At 44.2% G+C, this 17,232-nt stretch overlaps 2 protein-coding genes across 2 annotated transcripts; both read right to left on the bottom strand.

Moving 5' to 3' along the window:
- Positions 1 to 789: 789 nt before the first annotated feature.
- On the bottom strand, positions 790 to 4,951 carry LOC138629356 (synaptotagmin-like protein 2). Its single transcript, XM_069712984.1, has 11 exons — positions 4,847 to 4,951; positions 4,708 to 4,758; positions 4,533 to 4,627; positions 4,336 to 4,443; positions 3,525 to 3,688; positions 3,105 to 3,207; positions 2,840 to 3,001; positions 2,563 to 2,647; positions 1,781 to 1,883; positions 1,482 to 1,687; positions 790 to 1,363 (listed from the first exon to the last, which is right to left on the bottom strand). The coding sequence occupies exons 1-11, from the start codon at positions 4,875 to 4,877 to the stop codon at positions 1,215 to 1,217; spliced, it is 1,257 nt and encodes a 418-aa protein (XP_069569085.1). The 5' UTR covers positions 4,878 to 4,951; the 3' UTR covers positions 790 to 1,214.
- Positions 4,952 to 6,383: 1,432 nt separating this feature from the next.
- Positions 6,384 to 16,493, bottom strand: LOC138629346 (streptococcal hemagglutinin-like). Its single transcript, XM_069712967.1, has 9 exons — positions 16,374 to 16,493; positions 15,270 to 15,441; positions 13,586 to 13,752; positions 12,303 to 12,408; positions 10,731 to 10,779; positions 10,528 to 10,630; positions 9,466 to 9,907; positions 9,191 to 9,393; positions 6,384 to 8,788 (listed from the first exon to the last, which is right to left on the bottom strand). The coding sequence occupies exons 2-9, from the start codon at positions 15,368 to 15,370 to the stop codon at positions 6,384 to 6,386; spliced, it is 3,576 nt and encodes a 1,191-aa protein (XP_069569068.1). The 5' UTR covers positions 15,371 to 15,441; positions 16,374 to 16,493.
- Positions 16,494 to 17,232: the final 739 nt, after the last annotated feature.

Raw genomic sequence — 17,232 nt, 5'->3', positions numbered from 1 at the left:
GAGTTCCATTTGAACGCAGCATCACGCCAGGTTTGTTGTCAAATTTAATTCGATTTATAACAATGCAGTCAAAATACAAGTAAGTGTAAGTCTGAGGAACCAGAAGATTTATCTGCTTGACTGAAAACAATATTGACAGTTTGATGTGGCTAAACATAGATATATTAAATACTCTTCAGGTTTCATATTAAATAAATTCAGTTTTCCGATTCTTATCTATTTCAAAAGTATGTCGAGGTGCTCTATAAATACTACAAAAGTATTAAAACTCTCAAGAGAAATACGCACAGCCCGTATTCAGCAACTGTGCTGTTTGGACTCCCGTAAGTTTGTGATGTCACAAGGTCATGTCACATGTCCGCTCTCAGCACGGCCAACTATACAAACTTTTATGTTGAAGAAAAAAAACAGAGCTACAAGACCAAAGGAAACCTGTGGTTGGCCTGAGTCACCCAATCAGAAGAGGGGGTCACTGATGTCAATGTGCCTTAAAGACACACACACACACACACACACACACACAAACACACACACACACACACACACACACACACACACACACACACACACACACACACACACACACACACACACACACACACACACACACACACACACACACACACACAAAACAACCTGTTGTTGGTAACACTCCAGAGAGAAGATATAACGCTGTTGAGATGATTTTAAAAATTCCCCAAAATATATTTTTATGGATATCAAGTTTTCAAATAAAACACAAGGAAAATGCAAAATATGGGACATTTAAAGGTCCAGTACAATTAAAAATATGTTACTTAGTGCTTTAATGACAGGTAAAAGCTAAATTACTTAAAGACAAGCCGGTGCTGCAATTTTTCTTTTTTAAATACAAAATTTCTTCTTAACGGCCTCAAATTGAAATATTTTGATACTCACAGTTGTGTGAAGATTTGGGTTAATACACAACTCAGTCTCTGGAGGTGTTTGTTTCTACCTTCATTCCTCTGTTTATTGAGGATCTGATGGATTTCATTTGAGACCCTGAAATGTTCATAGTGCCAGTCTTTTGAGGAATTTTCTTTGAGGCAGCACCATACATGTTACCATGTTATCTTTCATCTGACTTTTACATTTCCTGATCAAATTTCAAACAGAGCACTGAATTTTTAAAATAATTAATTTAGTGTTTAACAACAACAAAAAAAGGATGTCTTTGCAGCAGTTTCCGATACTTATTTGAAAGCCGCTCTAGCAGAGTTCAACACCCTCAGTGGGAGCGCCTCCTCCACCCATTCGTTGGGGGCAGCCATCATGCGCTCCCACAGGGCCACCTCATACGGACTTGAGTCCATCCAGTCCACCGCCGCTCCATAACTTCTCCCTACAGAGAAAACAAAAAGTTGGACGCTGCCATTTCTCCATCGCTTTCACATTCCCTACAGTTTTCCGGTTCCTATCACTCGTCTCACTGCGTGTTGTCAGTTTTCTTCCTGCAGTACCTGTTCCAGCTCCGAGCCTCAGGCCCCCCAGCAGGTGGCTGGCGAGCCGGTCTCGGTCCCAGACCGTGAGCTCCACGCAGGCCTCCCGCAGATCCGCCTCGCTGATGCCGTCGTACACCATCGTGTGGTTGAACGCCGGATCCACCGTCCTCCGCAGCACGCGTGTCTTCTGGCGGCTTTTCCTGCTCGTGTCTGGCAGCACGAAGCTTCAGATGAGAAGGGGAGAGGAAACACGTGGCGTGACACCGCAGACAACGGAAACTGATGAGCTTCCTTCAGATGAGTTTGTTACTACGTACCACTTCACGTAAGGGTCGATGGAGGCCCTGAATAAAGGCAGGTTCTTGCATTCTTTCACCCAAATGTGAATCTCTCCGGTGTTGGGAACATCTTTAGCCACGTCTTCAAAGAAATGACACAAAACATGTTTAATGAACCTGGGATTACGCTGCCAAAACTAAGAACTACAAACTGCACAGTCGTATTGAGTTAACATCTAATCTATCATATTCATTTATCATATTAAATGTAGTGAGAACAGCATCGGAAGTACAGCCAGCAGAAAGTAGCTTTACTTTGTTTTGTTTATTAAATACGCTGGTTTGTAGCCTGGGTTGAACTTTCTGTTACTGAAACTTTACTTTCTGATCAGCCAGCTAGAAAAACCAGGCAACAATACTAACGAGCTAAATCCAGTCATGATGGAGAAAAACATTTAAGTTACCTCCTGCTAAAAGTAGCGTTATTGCCTGTTCTTAGCATTTGCCAAATTATCCTGAATCCACGTGATTTAGTGCGGATAGTCTTCCTTTTAATCAGATGTTTTAGGTTATACATGCATTCATCATTGTGATTTTACTGTAAATAACGATTGTCGACATCTACAAACATACAGCTCACAAAACAGTACAGCAGTAAATATTAGAAAGCAGAAAGAACAAATATTTGATGTTGTAAGTTCAAATCCGTTTTTTCTCAACACCACTGCTTCAGTTGTCATTTTTCTCAGCCTTTGTGGGACTTCATGTTTGAATAAACTTCCCAGAGAAACTATGTCACGTATCAAATTGTCTGTCCAGACCTTCGCTGTGGGGGATCTGTGGCAGGAAGCGAATGGCGAGTCTCATCTCTCCTCGCCCGTTGGATGGCGCTAGAGTGGGTGTTGTCTGAGAAAGAGGAGACATTACATGAACAGTACATCCAAAAATGAATCGTGACGCATTTGATATAACCAGCCCAAACAGGCTGGCCGACCGCACTCTCAGAAAAAAAACACACTGTTGTTTGATGAGAAAACATCTACAGCGGATAAAGCAGCCTTTGTGTGTGTGTGTGTGTGTGTGTGCGCGTCTCCTCACCCGAGCTTTCAGGGCTGAGTAATTCATCTGGGTGTGGTCGAAGTCCCACTTTGAGAGGTCTACGTCTACCTCGCCCAGGAAACTGTTCCTGCCAAAGGTGTCGTGATGCCAAACGGAGAGAATGAGCGTCTGGGTCCTGAGGTACTCCAAGCGAACACGATACTGTGAGGTGTCAGGAGGACAAGGGAGAGAGGAGCGAGCTGCTTTTGTTTGGTTGCCTGGCCAAAAGTTTTACGGTGTGGGAACATTTTCTGCACATTCTTACTCTGAGGATCTCGTTGAAAGACGGATTCAACGTCTTCTTTTTCACAGATGTTTTCCTCTTTCCGAGATTTGCCTTGTCAGGAGCCAGGTAGCTTTTGACATACCTGAAAATGCCAAAAAACAACAACAAAGGATACAGCTTACGTGGTACCATGTGGATGTCGATACGTGCTATCTGATACCAGAGAAACAGGCACAAACATGATCTAGGTTTGCCATCTCTGTTTTGTGGGCTGGTGCTTCCAGAGCTTGACTTATGTTCGTTTTGCTGACTGACTACCCGGTTCAGTGGCGGGTAGGTTCGAGGTACAAAAGTATAATCTTTGTCCTCGTCAAAACCACAAATGAAAAATTCAAGAAAAGGGCCCCAGATGATACTTTAGTACCCCGATCCAGGCGGCACAACAAGTACGGCACTCACGGATCGGAGCGGCTCCTCTTCGGGTCGACTGCAGCCAAGTCTCGGCACTCGGAGACGAAGATGTGGAACTCTCTGAGCTTCTGAATGTAGTTGATGGAGAACTGGATGCTTCCCTGAACCTCCACGTTCTCCCCGCTGTACACGGTCATCACACTTCCACTCAGCTGACAGCACACAAACAGTTATCTTATACACAGGCTACGCATGATGAGTTTTGTTAAGCGTCGACTGATACCGCTACTGATACTTCTGGTCAATGCTAAATGGATCTGACATCAAAGCAGACATTTTAGAAGACCGTGTGAAAAGCACAGGTGGAGTTAACAACATCGGTGGTGGCTCTGTTCTATTGAGTGTCCCAGTAAGCCCGAAGGCAAACAATTTAGCAAAGTGGATAACTTAATGCAGGAAATTCAAAGAGACCGACTCAAACAGAGACGATGAGGCCGCCGTCGATAATTGAGGAAATTATGAGGGGAAAACTCTAAAGGACTACAATTACAATAAATCAGCTTACAATTGAATAAAATATGAACTTTTTTTTTTTTTTTTTTTTTTTAGCTTCCGTCACTTCTGCAAATGTCAGCAAACATGTCTTTTAAGCTGCACGAAAAATCCGAGGTCCGAAGTCTTGAACACCTCGATAGGGCGTCGTTCATATGGACTCGTGAACATGACCCGTCTGAAGGCAGCACATCTCTGACAGTCACGAGCTAAACTTGAAGCCAACAGTGCAGTTTAAGAGAGCGGCGGCCGAGTGGGAAACGTGCTCATGCAAAAAGCGACACATGCTTGCTGTGTGTGAACGTACAGACGCCGTGCCAGACGGGCCGGTGAGGTTCGTCATCGAGCTGCCCATCGCCAGCCTTCCTCGGTGGAAACCGTCCTCGCAGACGGAGTCGGCGTCTCTACCGGCGTCCTGAAACACAGACGGAGAGCTCTGAGCTCGGGGAAGCAGAGCAGGCTTTCTTTGTCCTACTGGACTGAAGGAAGCAGGAGAAGTTTTACCTCCTCCTGTAAGAACGAGGGAACCGATTTGCTCATCTTCTTCAGGTGGTCCGGATCCGAAAATAAGGACGAGGACGGGGACTCGAGAGTCGAACCTGAAGCAGAAGATACAAATGAATCATTCGCCAGCATGATTGCAGAAATATCCACCACGGAAACATCAGGCAGTTTGTACCATCACTGATGCGTCTGAGGTCAGCGGCTGGGTCCGGTCGTCGCTCTTGTCCTTTAAGAAATATTAAAAAGAAACGAATGTCATTTTACAATTATCTGCGTGTGAGATGTTTTGACCGGAGAGTTGAGGAAGTGCTCACGTGGTGATGAGGACGCCGTGATGTCCTCCATACTTTTCGCCAGAATTTTAGGCCGCGTTTCCGCTCGCCGCAAAGCTTTCCTCACTGGGTTTAGGTCGTTGTCATTTTCACCTGCAGGTTGGAGGAAGCAGCTCTGATTAACTGGGTGTGTTGGCTGGTTTTAGAGAAAGTTTTTGTTTTACAGTAAGCAGAGGTACTGAACAGACAAGGTAAACTGGTCTTTGTTTTCACTTCTAACTGCTTTTAAAATTCAGAGTAAAGAGTTTTGATCCACGCCATTTGAATGCGGAGATTATTTTACTGAAACAAGTCTGTCGATATTTATTATTAAATTTGAAACTAAGAATTTTTTGGATGATTATTGCTCAATACAAGCCTCTAATTTGTGTTGTCATAACTTTAGATTTTTCACTAACCCGTCTACATTTTCTAACATAAAATACTATTTCTAATAACCATCAAAAGTGCATATCAGTAACCTTTTATGGCCTAAAATAAATATTGTGTTTGACTGCATTCGGGGACAGAAACCAAAACTGCTGTAAAAAGAAACTGCTGTAGTTGTAGGTTGGTGAAACTCTTGTGTCTTGCGTGTGGTTTCAGTAAAGTTACAACTATGTACCGTCCAGCCCACAAACCAAACACGGGCAGCTGACCGCAGGTACTCGCACTGTTTACAGAGATTTGCTTCTGCCAACACAGATAAACCGACACGGACGTGTTACCAAGGATACTGCTGGTGACGGTAAACTGAAGGAGTCTGCGAACAGGAGGAGATGTGACAGCTTGAAAAAAAAGATTTCTGATTACAATATAAAAGATCCACATGTTCATTAAGTCTTTACTCTTTATTAACATTTACTTTCTGGTATATGTAAATCTTTATTCTGCTTTGGTTTGATTTTTATACAAACTTAAAGAAGCAGCTTTACTGACTGCAAAAACTTTTATTTATTAGAGTGATCTTCTCTTTGACTAAAATAAATTTCAATTTCTGCTACTTGTGTGAATTTTTTTTCTATTTCAACAAATATTCTTTTATTTATTGAAATTTTCACAAAATGAGATTTTGGCTAAACATATTTAATAAATAAAGATAACTAATAAGATATTAATTTAGTTAAAAAATGATGTCATTTTACATTCAATGATGATCATTTATTGCTTTTTTGCATTCAGCAACTTCTTGTATTTGCAAGGAGTAAAATCGTTATTTCTTAAAATTATTTTTTTACGTTTTTTTAAATGTTATTTTTTACATTTATTTTTTATGTTATAAACAAACTCATATTTACATTTTTTTATATTTTAAAACATCTTTAAATGCACTGAAAAATACGATAAACATTTCTTATGATAAATCTTGTGATATTTATGTGATATTTTATGATAAATGTAAAAAAAAACACAACGTTAACTCACTTTATGTGTTTTCAGAAACAGACACATCTCAGTTTTAATGGCGGTTGGCGGAATAAATGTAGAAATATCCGCTGGCTAACAGGAACAGCATGTTGGGAGAATTTCTTGCTCCGCGCTAAAACCATTTTTGTATTTCACTGTAAAAATAAAGTTGGTGCTCACGAGTGGAACTGTTCCTGGAGGTGGACCAGCCTTCTGACGTGCTGCTCACAGAGGACTCCCGGCCGGTGTCCGAGCCGCTGTAGTTGGCCCACGGGGGGCGCTGGCTCGTCCGGCTGCCCTTCCTGATGTACCGCTCCTCTGAGCTCGCCGGGCCACTCGGGTTCAGCTCGTGTCCAGACTCGCCGTCTGACGCGTCGCCCTTCGGAGCCGGGCGGAGCGAGGCGTGGACGCTGGTGTTTTCCGTCATGCCGAGATAATGGCGGTAATCTCTGGGGACAAACGCCCGTGCGCGAAGAGTCAGGCCGTCGGTTTCCTCTGAGGATCTTCTCGACCCGGCGCCTTTATCAGTGCTCTGCCTTTGCTTTCTGCTCTGAGAGCGGACCGGGCTCACATCTATTTTGAGCTCCGCTTGGTCGTCTTGATCTGCGGGAGTCAGAGCGAACATGCTGGTGGCTCGACGCAAAGAGTTTCCACGACCGCTGGAGCAGCCGAGGCCGTCTTTCCTGCTCTTCGGAGAGCGGCTCTCTTTTCTCGGACTGATTTGTGGTTTTGTGGACTTCTCCTCTCTGCCGGGGTCCTTGGAGCTCCTCTTGGACTGCCTCTGCTGCCCCGACTCCGCTGGCGTATAATCAGACAGGTTGTTTTTGCCGTCGCTCGGAGGTCTTGACCCGGACGCCGTCTGTCTGTCATGTGGCGACTTCGATCGATTCTGAGGAGGAGATGATGATTTGGTGACAGGCGGTCTTGTTTTCTCGACAGCGGAGGATAAGCGGTAAATCTCTGGGTCAGCACTTTTTAACTCCTGAGGGGAAAGCTGGGTGTTCACTGGCTCTTTCTTTTTGGGGCTTTTGGGTTTGTCAAAGTGGAACAATCCCTTGGAGTCGGACGTGGCCTCGCCCCAGAACTCACGCAGGGTGTTGAACTGAGTCCGACTCGTGCCGAGGCTCGGAGACATCCTGTCTAGTTTTTGATTCATTGGGAGAACAGTAAAATTTGGATTTTTATCTTCCTCATCGCTGTCCGATTCTTTTCCGATCGACCTCAGGTCGTACTCTGACTTTGTAAATCTTTTGTTCAGTTTTGCCTGATTAGCTCCCCGAGACATCTTAGCATCTCCGAGAGGTTTGGGTTTGCCGGTATAAAACATGGGCTTGTTCCTCTCCTGCTCCCAGAAAGATTTGAGCTGCTTTATCCTCTCTGCTGTACTTTCTTGATGTGCTAACCCTTGCCTGTTTGAGTGAGCACTATTAGTTCTGTCTTTACCGGACGCATCCTCTTTTCTTTTCGGAGACGTACTTGAATGGACGCTTCTATCCTCACTGTCCTTCCTCTTCACGTCTTCATTTGAACCTTTTCCATTTTGTGTTTTTGTGGTGATGTGCACATCACCGCCACCTTGCTTGTAGTCCACATCTGGGCTGCTTCTGGATAAACCGAGCCCCTCGGAGTCTAGACTGCATCTCGTTTGGAGACATGTATCTGCTGGAACGGTCTTTGAAAGCTCATCTTGCCGTAGCGATTCTCTTGTGTCAGACATGCTGTCAGGTTGAGGATTTGGTTTGACTGAAGAGACGCTCTCGGACTCTGGACCGATGTCGGAACCTGTTCCGTCAGCTATCTGAGGACTGGATAGCAACTTTAAATAATCGGAGGTGTACTTTGAGTCGTTGTTGTTCCTTTTGTCTCGTGGCCGGTGATTATTTAAGTGAACACCGTCTGTCTGCAGCTCTCTTTCATCTGTTGGTTTTGAGGTATCGTGAATGTATCTTCCGGGAACAGAGGGATTATCGGACTCCGTCTCCACTGACAGGTGAGCAGGCTTCTGTCCTTTGTCGCCGACTGACTTGCTGACCAGTATTTTTGGGCCTGTGTTGCTTTTCTCCCAGAACGACTTCAGCTGAGAGATTTTCGGCAGTTGGCCTTCATCAACATCTTTGACATCTTGCGAATGCATTCTTCCTCCGTTCTCCACCTCCTCTCGTGTTTCGTTTGGTTCTTTGCTGATTCTGCCTGCTGCTCTAAACTCTTTATTGTCACCGGCCTGTATTTGTCGGTGGCTCCTCTTCGTTTCAGGCGTTTCCGTCTTTTTGTCGCTTGCCATAGCTCCAACGTTCCTTGCTGATAAATCTTCACCTCTTGATTTGCTGACATGTTTGTTGTCGTCTGCATTCAGCCAATCGCTGCTGTCCGTGCTGCGGCTGAACCAGTCCAGCACCTTTGCGATGGACTCCTCCTCATCACCGGTGGGGCTGGTGGCCTGAGTGGATAGTTTAAACACATGTGTCTGATTCGACTTCTGGGTTTGCTGATCAGACTTGTCGATGAAGTTGAGGTCGTACGATACCGGAGGATCTGCATCTGAAAAGAAAGGTGTGAGAGGAGAATTTTGGACTCACAACAGCTCACAGGAAAAGAGACGCACAATGCCGAAAACCTACGGTTTTTGCAAATTGCTTTAATCGTGTCCCGCAAAAAAAAAACACATGCAGAAGGAGGAAAATAAGTGCTAAAAGTCATGCATTTAAAAAAAAAAATTTATGTATGTTCTTCTGTTTCCGCTGGTAATAGTTCAGAGGTATGTCGTTACCAATGTCTGGCGTAATTACGGCAAGAGGTTATTAATTACATTATTAATGATTATTTTCTTTTTTTAGTTGCTACTCCAGTTGCAGCAATTAAAAATGCGCATCAAAAATAATTGGATGGAAGCGTCCATTTCAGTAGTTTATAGCGCTACTTACTTTGCGTTAATGAACTTACCCACAGTGCTTTGGTGCAAACTGAGCTCTTCCGGCCTCGCTGCTGTTCCCCTGCTGCTGTTTTGTTGCGTCTGAACGTCGCTGGTTTGCAGATCGACGAGGTTCAGAGCTGCAGGCTCTCTTCCGGTCTGATCGTCTCGCTCTCCGCTCCTCGGTGGTGTTTCTCTCTCAGTGGACTCGTCACTCCTGCTGTATGCAGCCGGTCTGCAAGTTCACAGCTTGTGATGAGAATGAGGTGGTTTATATAGAGATTTTGGGTCAAATCTGTCCACTGACCTGTCTCGTGTTGTAGAAGATGAACTTGTTCCTCTTTCCTGACTTGAATTGGAGGAAACCTGAGATGCATTACCCCTCAGCTGCAGGGAGGTTTTCTCTGCACATCTGGATGGTTGCACACACTGAGTTACCTCATTGGACACCATCACTGCACTTTCCTGAGGCGTCTCATCCGGGCTCTTCAAGCAGGACTGGTTGGAGATCCCGCTGGATCCCTGCTGGAGGCTCCGTCTCGGGGCAGGAACAATCCTCCCCGACCCTCCTTGAGTGTCTGACCCCGCACTGCTGCTCTCTGACTGACTGCAGGTCCGTCTTGAGAGGAATGTCCTCTTCTTCGGCACCGGCCTGAAACCTTCAGGGAGGCCCTCCGATGGGACGCAGCCCCCTGCCGAAGTCTGACTGACCTCGGCTGCTGGGTGGTTCTTCCACAGAGAGATGGGCTCTAAAAGGAACACAAAAGAAAGATAAGAGGGTCTCTGGGCCATTTCCTGTTTCACAGCCTTATACAAGGTGTAATCAGAAGGAGTGCAGCACAGTGAGGTGGTAAGCAGGAGTAAACAAAAACTTTCATGAGTGAATCTTCCAGGTTTCGTCTTTTGATCAACATCAGCACCTGAGTTCCACACGTTAACATTTGTGATTTCACCACAGACCTGAAACTGGAGGAGAGAAACATCAAATTTGGGGTCAAACTGTGTAAACAGTCAACAGAGACCCTTGAAATGCTTCAAAAAGTCTACGGCGATGAAGCAATGAGCCGGGCGAGGTGTTCTGAGTGACGTTCAACGTTTCGAGAGGGGCGGAGTTTTTCAACACTATCGTAGCTCCACACCCCTCCCACTCCTTGGATTTGGCCCCAAATCTGATGTTTCTCTGCTCCAGTTTCAGGTCCGTGGTGAAATCACAAATGTTCACGTACCAGTGGTCACGTTAACGTCTGGAATCAACAGATGCACCTTGGAAAACTTCCTTTTGAAGGTTTACTGCCTCCTGCTGCTCCGTGTGCATCACTGCGCTGCACTTCCCTCGTAAATGTGTTTATTCCAAGATTTATTTACAAACCTGTCTCCGAGGACTCCCAGTCCCGGCTAGATGACAAGTCGTGATCATGTTGAGGAGGCTCGGCCACAACAAGGGAAGCTCGGTTAAAAGGGTTGTGCCTCGGCTTGAAGGGAATTGAGCAGAATATGATTAACAGATTGCACCAAAAGAAGGAAAAACATATTCCAGACAAGGATACGTCTTTTTGTATCACTTACGCGTACCATTCTTGGGGAGTGAATTACAGAAGTTTGATTCTCTTGTTCTGCATCGCTGAAACAAAACAAAAACAAAAAAAACTCTTGAAATGTTTGGTTGGAAAATGCGAATTTCAAATAAATACAAACACTATAATGCATCAGTTCCTGCTGCAAAACGTCTCCGCAGCCACTTCTGTTTTTTTTCCTCAAACTTATACCATAGTGTGCATGACTGGGGATCACTGACTCGGAAATAACACAAATATCAAAGAGAAGGAAGTCCACCCAACAGAACCTACCAAAATACCAAAACAACTCCAAACACATGAGAGGACACTCGTTATATCTGCTGTTTCATGGCTGAAGAAATTGACTTAAAATCAAATGAATTAACTGCATTTAAAGCACGAGACGCAGTAATAAACTTAAAAACTGTCAGATGAAATACCCGAGAGGCTTCTACAACCGTCACACAAAACTCTGAATCTCAGCCAAGTCAAATATTAACACAAGAACTCTAACAGACGTGTTCAATATGTCTCAAAGTTACTCAATATGTTTTCTTCAGTGACCGTCAGTGGAGGAAAAAACACACTCAGAAAGTAACAAAAAACAAGTTTCTGTGAACATTTTCATTTAAAGACAAATCCAAAGCAGAGACAGTCACATTGTCACTCCAAAACAACAACAACTCAGTAATGGAGCTCTACGGAGTTAAACTCCTCTGTCATGTTGGGAATGTTACAGTAGCTGCTCTAAAACCGACATATTACCTGTCAGCACCACCTATGTTTACACAGGTGGAGTCACAAGACAGCACACTGAACACACACACCAGTTTATACCAACAGAGACAACAGAGAGAGCTGCTCCTGTGGTTCCACCTGAAGACATCTTGTGAAACCAGCTTTTATTTTGAAATTTAGAAACAAGAGTCAACTCGTGTCTTAGACCACACTGAACTGGAATAAGTAAATTAAAAGGTGACAGACAGGCAGGTAAAAATCCACAGATATGTTTTAGTTTGACCCCTTTTTAAGAAAAACACTGCTGAATTTGAATTTAAAAACTCTCAGACGGCGTTTTACTCTGAAAGAGTGGAAACAGAGACTTTTAAAAACGACAACACCCTGATTGGCTCTAATCAGTCACGACGTGTCCTCACTCCGCGGACGGGACTCGGCTGCCAGCGGCTGATTCAACATGTGAAACAGACAGGCATTACTGACCTGGTTGTCGACGTGAGTAGCTGTTGTGTGGTTAAATTCTTTAATTTTATTATACGTTTACTGCCTACATAACACCAGCAGCGTTTTCAGCCCGACATGGAGCCGGCGTTGAACTATATTTGGTGACGTGTCCTGATATTGTCACCCTCACTCCTCGTGCTCGAACCAAAACGACACCGCACTGCGTTGTATCACTGTTAGAGGAAGACGCGCCCGGTGAACGTGAACCGTCTTTAGATGTGTGTTATTAAAGACGGAGATTCATTCTGAGAAAACACTCGTACGGACAGAAATCGTTCTCGTTTTAAATCGCTGTACAAAACTTTCTAGCGCGGACGCAGCCTGTGAATGAGGACGGATGGTTTACTTTATCTCCTGCGGCTGTCGGGCCTCCAAACATCTGGCAGGTTTCAGAGGAGCCACGGTGTCTGAACCTCTGGGTGTCTTGGATCTGTCGAGCCTCGGAGATCCTTCTGCAGCAGAGGAGAGAGAGAAGTTTGTAGATGACAAGGAAACTACAATTATTGCCTCATGGTTGTATCCCTCCGCCGACCAGTACCATCCATGTCTGTCCAGATTCATACAGTATATGTTGTCAAGACTTTTCAGTAATTTGTCCAATGCATCTGATTCTGATTGAACACAAAGTTGTTGCCATGACAGCAGACGATGCTTCAAACTTGGATGTTGCTGCAAAGAAGCCACAGATTCTAAAAGGAGGATTCTTCACACACATCTTCAACCCGACACAGATCTCTACAATCAGCACAGTTTCAAGGTGGACAGCCACGAGTAGTGTCACACATTTAGGATCTGACCGCATCTGAAATATGGACACGATCTGCCCTTCTGTTCCTCTTTTTTGGTGTTAAATGATGGACAGAAAAGGGTTTTTGCAGAGCATTTTGATGTCACAGTTGACCTTTAACCTTTTGGATATGAAATGTCATCACTTCACCTTTACGTGTATCTTAATTTGCATATGAATTCTTGAGTTAAGACCAAAAACCAAGCGGCAACCAACAGCAAGTCAACCATCAGTTTGTAAAACGTTGTTCTAAAGCCTCAAGTTCAGCATTTCAGCAGTTGCCGTCTTGGTACTTTGGAGCAGAAGTGACCATATTTGGACGAGCAGGGGAGGAGCCAGCAGAGCAGCTGATTGGAAACCCAAGAACACGACACTCCGCCCCCAAACATACCGCTTTTTGAGTCCTAATATCTAGTTAATAATGGAATTATTTTCAGATGGACCGCCAGAAAACAAATAAGAAGGAGTTACTTCAGGAAATGACACCATAATGACTTGTGGAAAACATGTGTTGACTTTGTATTTGATGAGAGAAGTTGAATGGGAGTCTATGGAGCCGGAGGTTCTCTGGAGTCAACCCCTAGTGGCCATTGGTGGTATTGTACTATGGCATTGGCTTTATTTTTCAGACCCAGAAGTTACGTCCACTTTTACATAGTGTATGCCACAAACGGGTTTTTTGAGGTCACATTGACCTTTGACCTCTGGCCAATAAAACCTAATCAGTTTGTTGTTGAGTTCAAGGTTGTGGCAGATTTGAAGCAAGTCCCTGTTCCCGAGATATCGCGTTTACGAGAAGAGGACGAACAGTCGAATGAATTGATGCATTAAAACGAACGTACCCAAACTCGCCGCTCTCCCTTGTTTCATGGAGGCCAGAATGATCTCCGAGCCGTGGATCTTGTCCAGGTGTCTGTGGGACTTGGCCTCGTAAAACCACTCGCCCGTCAGGTACTTCAGCTCGGAGTCCGACTTGGAGGAGCCCCTGCTCAGTATCGTGTCCAGTTTCCTGTCGGGGGAAACACAGAAAAAATAAAGAGACATGTCAAGAGCGTCCTCTGTGAAGTGATTACAGCTCTTTTATGCGGCGTGTTAATCTCGGCTGAGTGGCGTTTCCTGCTGAATGGATACAGAAACAAAAAGAAGACAATGCTCGCTTTAGGCTGCACTGAAAGGAGAATCTGACACTGTTTTAATTCAGTTTGAGCTGCGCTAATCTCGGAATATGAGGTGAAACATAAAGCCAAGAGGACACAAAGGAGAGACGAGCCAGCAGCCGCCGTTTTCAAGTCATTCTCGTTTAGGTCAGAAATCTTTGCTTGTTTTTAACAAACGCAGCTTTTTTGGATCTCAGCTCAAGAGGATAAAAGATGTCTTATTTAATATCATTGTAATGACATCATCAGCTTGTCCTTCGTAGTGCAGTCTCAGCCTGGCTCAACAGCAGCACATGATCGATCTGAAGGAATTCAGAAAACATTTCCATCAAGTTCAAATCGAATCAACGAGGGAACAAAAAAAAGAAAATTCCTGCACTTTGAAACGACCACTTCAGACTCATCTCTGCACAGCAGTCATGTGAAACAAGGGTAGCACATTATTACAGGCTGCTGGACGTAATCCTTTTACAGCAGACCGGTCTGGACACAGCGAGCATTCAGCCTCCTGCTGAGGGGAAGAAAAAAAAGGAGCCGGCCAATTTCCATTAAAGTCAGAATGAAAGGAGGCTGTTTTTACTGCATTCTTGACTTTTAAAAAAAGGAAATTAAACCGATCTTCAAACAGGAAATATTTTGGAGTTATGATAACTGGTGGGAAACATTGACTGACTTTGTATTTCATGAGAGAAGTTGAATGGGAGTCTGTGGAGCCGGTGGCTAACCCCTAGAGGCCCTCGGTGGTATTGCAGTTTAAGCCACTTCCACATTTGCTAAATTTTTCAGGCCCGGTAGCTACATCCACTTTTATAAACAGGCTGTGGTCTTCATGCAGCTCATCGTTGGCGTTTTTACTCCGTTCTCTCTATGAGACAGGAGTCCGATTATCTGGGAAAAGAAAACGAGAAGGTGAAACACAATGTTAAACATTTTTATTTAAAGACAAAATGAGGCCAGATCAGAGGCTTTTATGATCCCGAGGCGTTGACGGGTTTCTATTCCTGCCCGTCCGACCAGCATGATCCTCTTCCGCGTGTGGACTTCGACTCGGCTGTAATCGAATTGCTCCTCTCACGCCGAGGTCTCTGAGCGATGCAGGCAGCGTCTGTATCCGACCAAGCTGTTATTGTGTTATTGCATTACGGGCAGACAAGTTTTATTCTGACTGTCTCTCAAAGGCCTCTTCTCACGAGGCGGCGGGTGGAGGCACTTATCGGATTGATGAAATGACATTAACTCGGCAACATGACATTAACTTAAATGTTAATTTGAGTAGAAACGAGCTCAACGGCAGCTCTGGAAGAAACGACCGTCTAAATATTTTATTCATTTTAATTTTTTTTAACGTGACGGAGACACTCGGCTTCACCTGATCCTCTCCTCCTCGGCCTTCTTCAGCTCGGCGTCCCTCCTCAGCACCGTCATGATCATCCCCTGCTCCTCCTCCGTCAGGTGGCTCAGGTCGATCATGGTTCCTCCTCCTCCTCCTCCTCCTGCGTCTCTCAGCGGACAAATGGAGAAGAGCTGCACGGATGACGTCACTGGCGAATCACATGGAGACAAATTTACACACCGAAAACTTTGCCGCTCGGTTAATTCACAAATTAAAACTTGCAGGACGGGATTTTATTTTGTTAGTTGTGTCTGAAATAAGTGCACCAAACAAGTGCTACACAACAAGTAAACTACACCTGACAGATTAAAGCAACAGATTAAAGCTAAAGAGCTCCATTTCAGCTCAATTCAAACCAGAAAGATCTGCAGCACTTGGAGATCCTAAACTAAGATCTGCAGTGTCTCTTGTCTTCTAGTTTACCAGATTATCTCCATGTTGTGTTACTTCATGGCACATTTCACTTCACTATTTTACTGGTATACTATTTATTTTACAGTGAGATTTTACAGATAAAAACAAATTAAAAAACGCCTCCTGTAGCTTGTGACGGCGACAAAAAAAACATTCAAATTAAAAGCTGAACATTAAATAGCCCCTCAGATTCCTCTTGTGATCCCAAACAGGGCCCAGACCCTCAGGTTGAACACCTTGACAAGCTGCAGTAGTAAAATGCTGCAAACACTTAATAATGGCAAAATATAACTTTTACCTGCCACAGAGTATTTTTAAATGTCTCTCTACTTTATTAAAGGATCTTCTTCCAGCTGTGGAAGCTGCTTAAATGAATCTTCCTTCTGCATGTGTATTTAGGGAGGAAGATGTTGGCACAACAGTAAAACTCTCAGGAACACTTGACTTTAAAACGATACTGGTCGAACATTACTATCAATACAAGTGAACAAACTGCAGAACAATTGGCGGAAACGTTTTTTCTGACTTGTTTGAGGATTGTGTTTCCTGGCGTTAAACTGGTTCCACAAGAGACAACTCTGACATTAAACTAGAAGAACATGAGTGGTGTAAGTCCTTCTTTCCTTTCTTCACACCTGACATTCAGAAACAGGGTTATTTGCCTACCTCACAGGTCTCCCGCCGGCTCGTCACACACTCCTGCAGCTCCCATCTTGCTGTGTTGGAGGAAACAAAGTGTACTGACAGGAGAAGGAAAGTTTTTTTAGCTCGTGCACGGATCTGCTGCAACTGGAGTCTCCGGACACCAGTGACCCAGAGAGAGAGAGAGAGAGAGAGAGAGAGAGAGAGAGAGAGAGAGAGAGAGAGAGAGAGAGAGGGGGGGGGGATCAGTAAGTGTGCGTGGACGGGGGAGGATCCGAGGGCCAGAGAGGAGGAACGAGGAGCTGCTTCTACTTTTTTTTTTTTTTTTTTTTAAGTATGTTTAGTTTAATCAAACTGATGGGAAACGAGCGTGTTGTTCCATGTAAGCTGCAGTGGCGGGCAGCGGCCAGCAGGGGGCCCACTGTTTGTTTAAAGGGTGTGAGCAGTAAATTACTGCTACTGGTTTCACATCCAGAAATCAAGAGCAGACTGAGAGACGCTGCAAACATCCTCTAAAATATTCTGCTGGAAAACGTCCCTCTAAATTCTTCCTATAAGAACCCATAATTAATGCTGGTCTTTTTAATTAATGTGCAATAATTCAAGAGAAGATCTAAAGTCAGAAAAATGAACCTAGCTGTGTGTAAAATAAATTATTTTGTATTTATCATGTAATTAAAGTCTCCTCAGTGAAGCTGGACTAACAAACCAAACAAAGCAGGCGACTTTCCTGCAGCATTTAAAATACTTTGACAGTAAGTTTGTGATAATTTGATTAAATCTAACTTTGTGAGAGAAGATAAAATCCTTCAGGTGTGCATATTCCTCACTATTTAATCAGACTGCCACATTAAACAGGGACCATATATGTTGTTTTTTAATC

The sequence above is a fragment of the Brachyistius frenatus genome, unplaced genomic scaffold (genome assembly GCF_029030835.1).
Source record: "Brachyistius frenatus isolate BFR_SWC_R1_liver_20210118 unplaced genomic scaffold, ASM2903083v1 Contig_114, whole genome shotgun sequence".
NCBI lineage: Eukaryota > Metazoa > Chordata > Actinopteri > Embiotocidae > Brachyistius > Brachyistius frenatus.
Note: the sequence above shows the minus strand (reverse complement) of the source record. Positions and strands in the feature narration are given on the sequence as shown.

What these genes read in the sequence shown, in the direction of transcription:
- LOC138629346 (XM_069712967.1), bottom strand. Translation starts at nt 15,370, where the DNA reads ATGATCGACCTGAGCCACCTGACGGAGGAGGAGCAGGGGATGATCATG. An exon ending in CTGGGAGTCCTCGGAGACAG is followed by an intron (nt 9,908 to 10,527) that starts GTTTGTAAATAA and finishes TGTTCCTTTTAG; the next exon opens with AGCCCATCTCTCTGTGGAAG. An exon ending in TTTGCACCAAAGCACTGTGG is followed by an intron (nt 8,789 to 9,190) that starts GTAAGTTCATTA and finishes CTTTCTTTTCAG; the next exon opens with ATGCAGATCCTCCGGTATCG.
- LOC138629356 (XM_069712984.1), bottom strand. Translation starts at nt 4,877, where the DNA reads ATGGAGGACATCACGGCGTCCTCATCACCAC. An exon ending in AAGAGGAGCCGCTCCGATCC is followed by an intron (nt 3,208 to 3,524) that starts GTGAGTGCCGTA and finishes TGGCATTTTCAG; the next exon opens with GTATGTCAAAAGCTACCTGG. An exon ending in ACTCAGCCCTGAAAGCTCGG is followed by an intron (nt 2,648 to 2,839) that starts GTGAGGAGACGC and finishes CCTCTTTCTCAG; the next exon opens with ACAACACCCACTCTAGCGCC.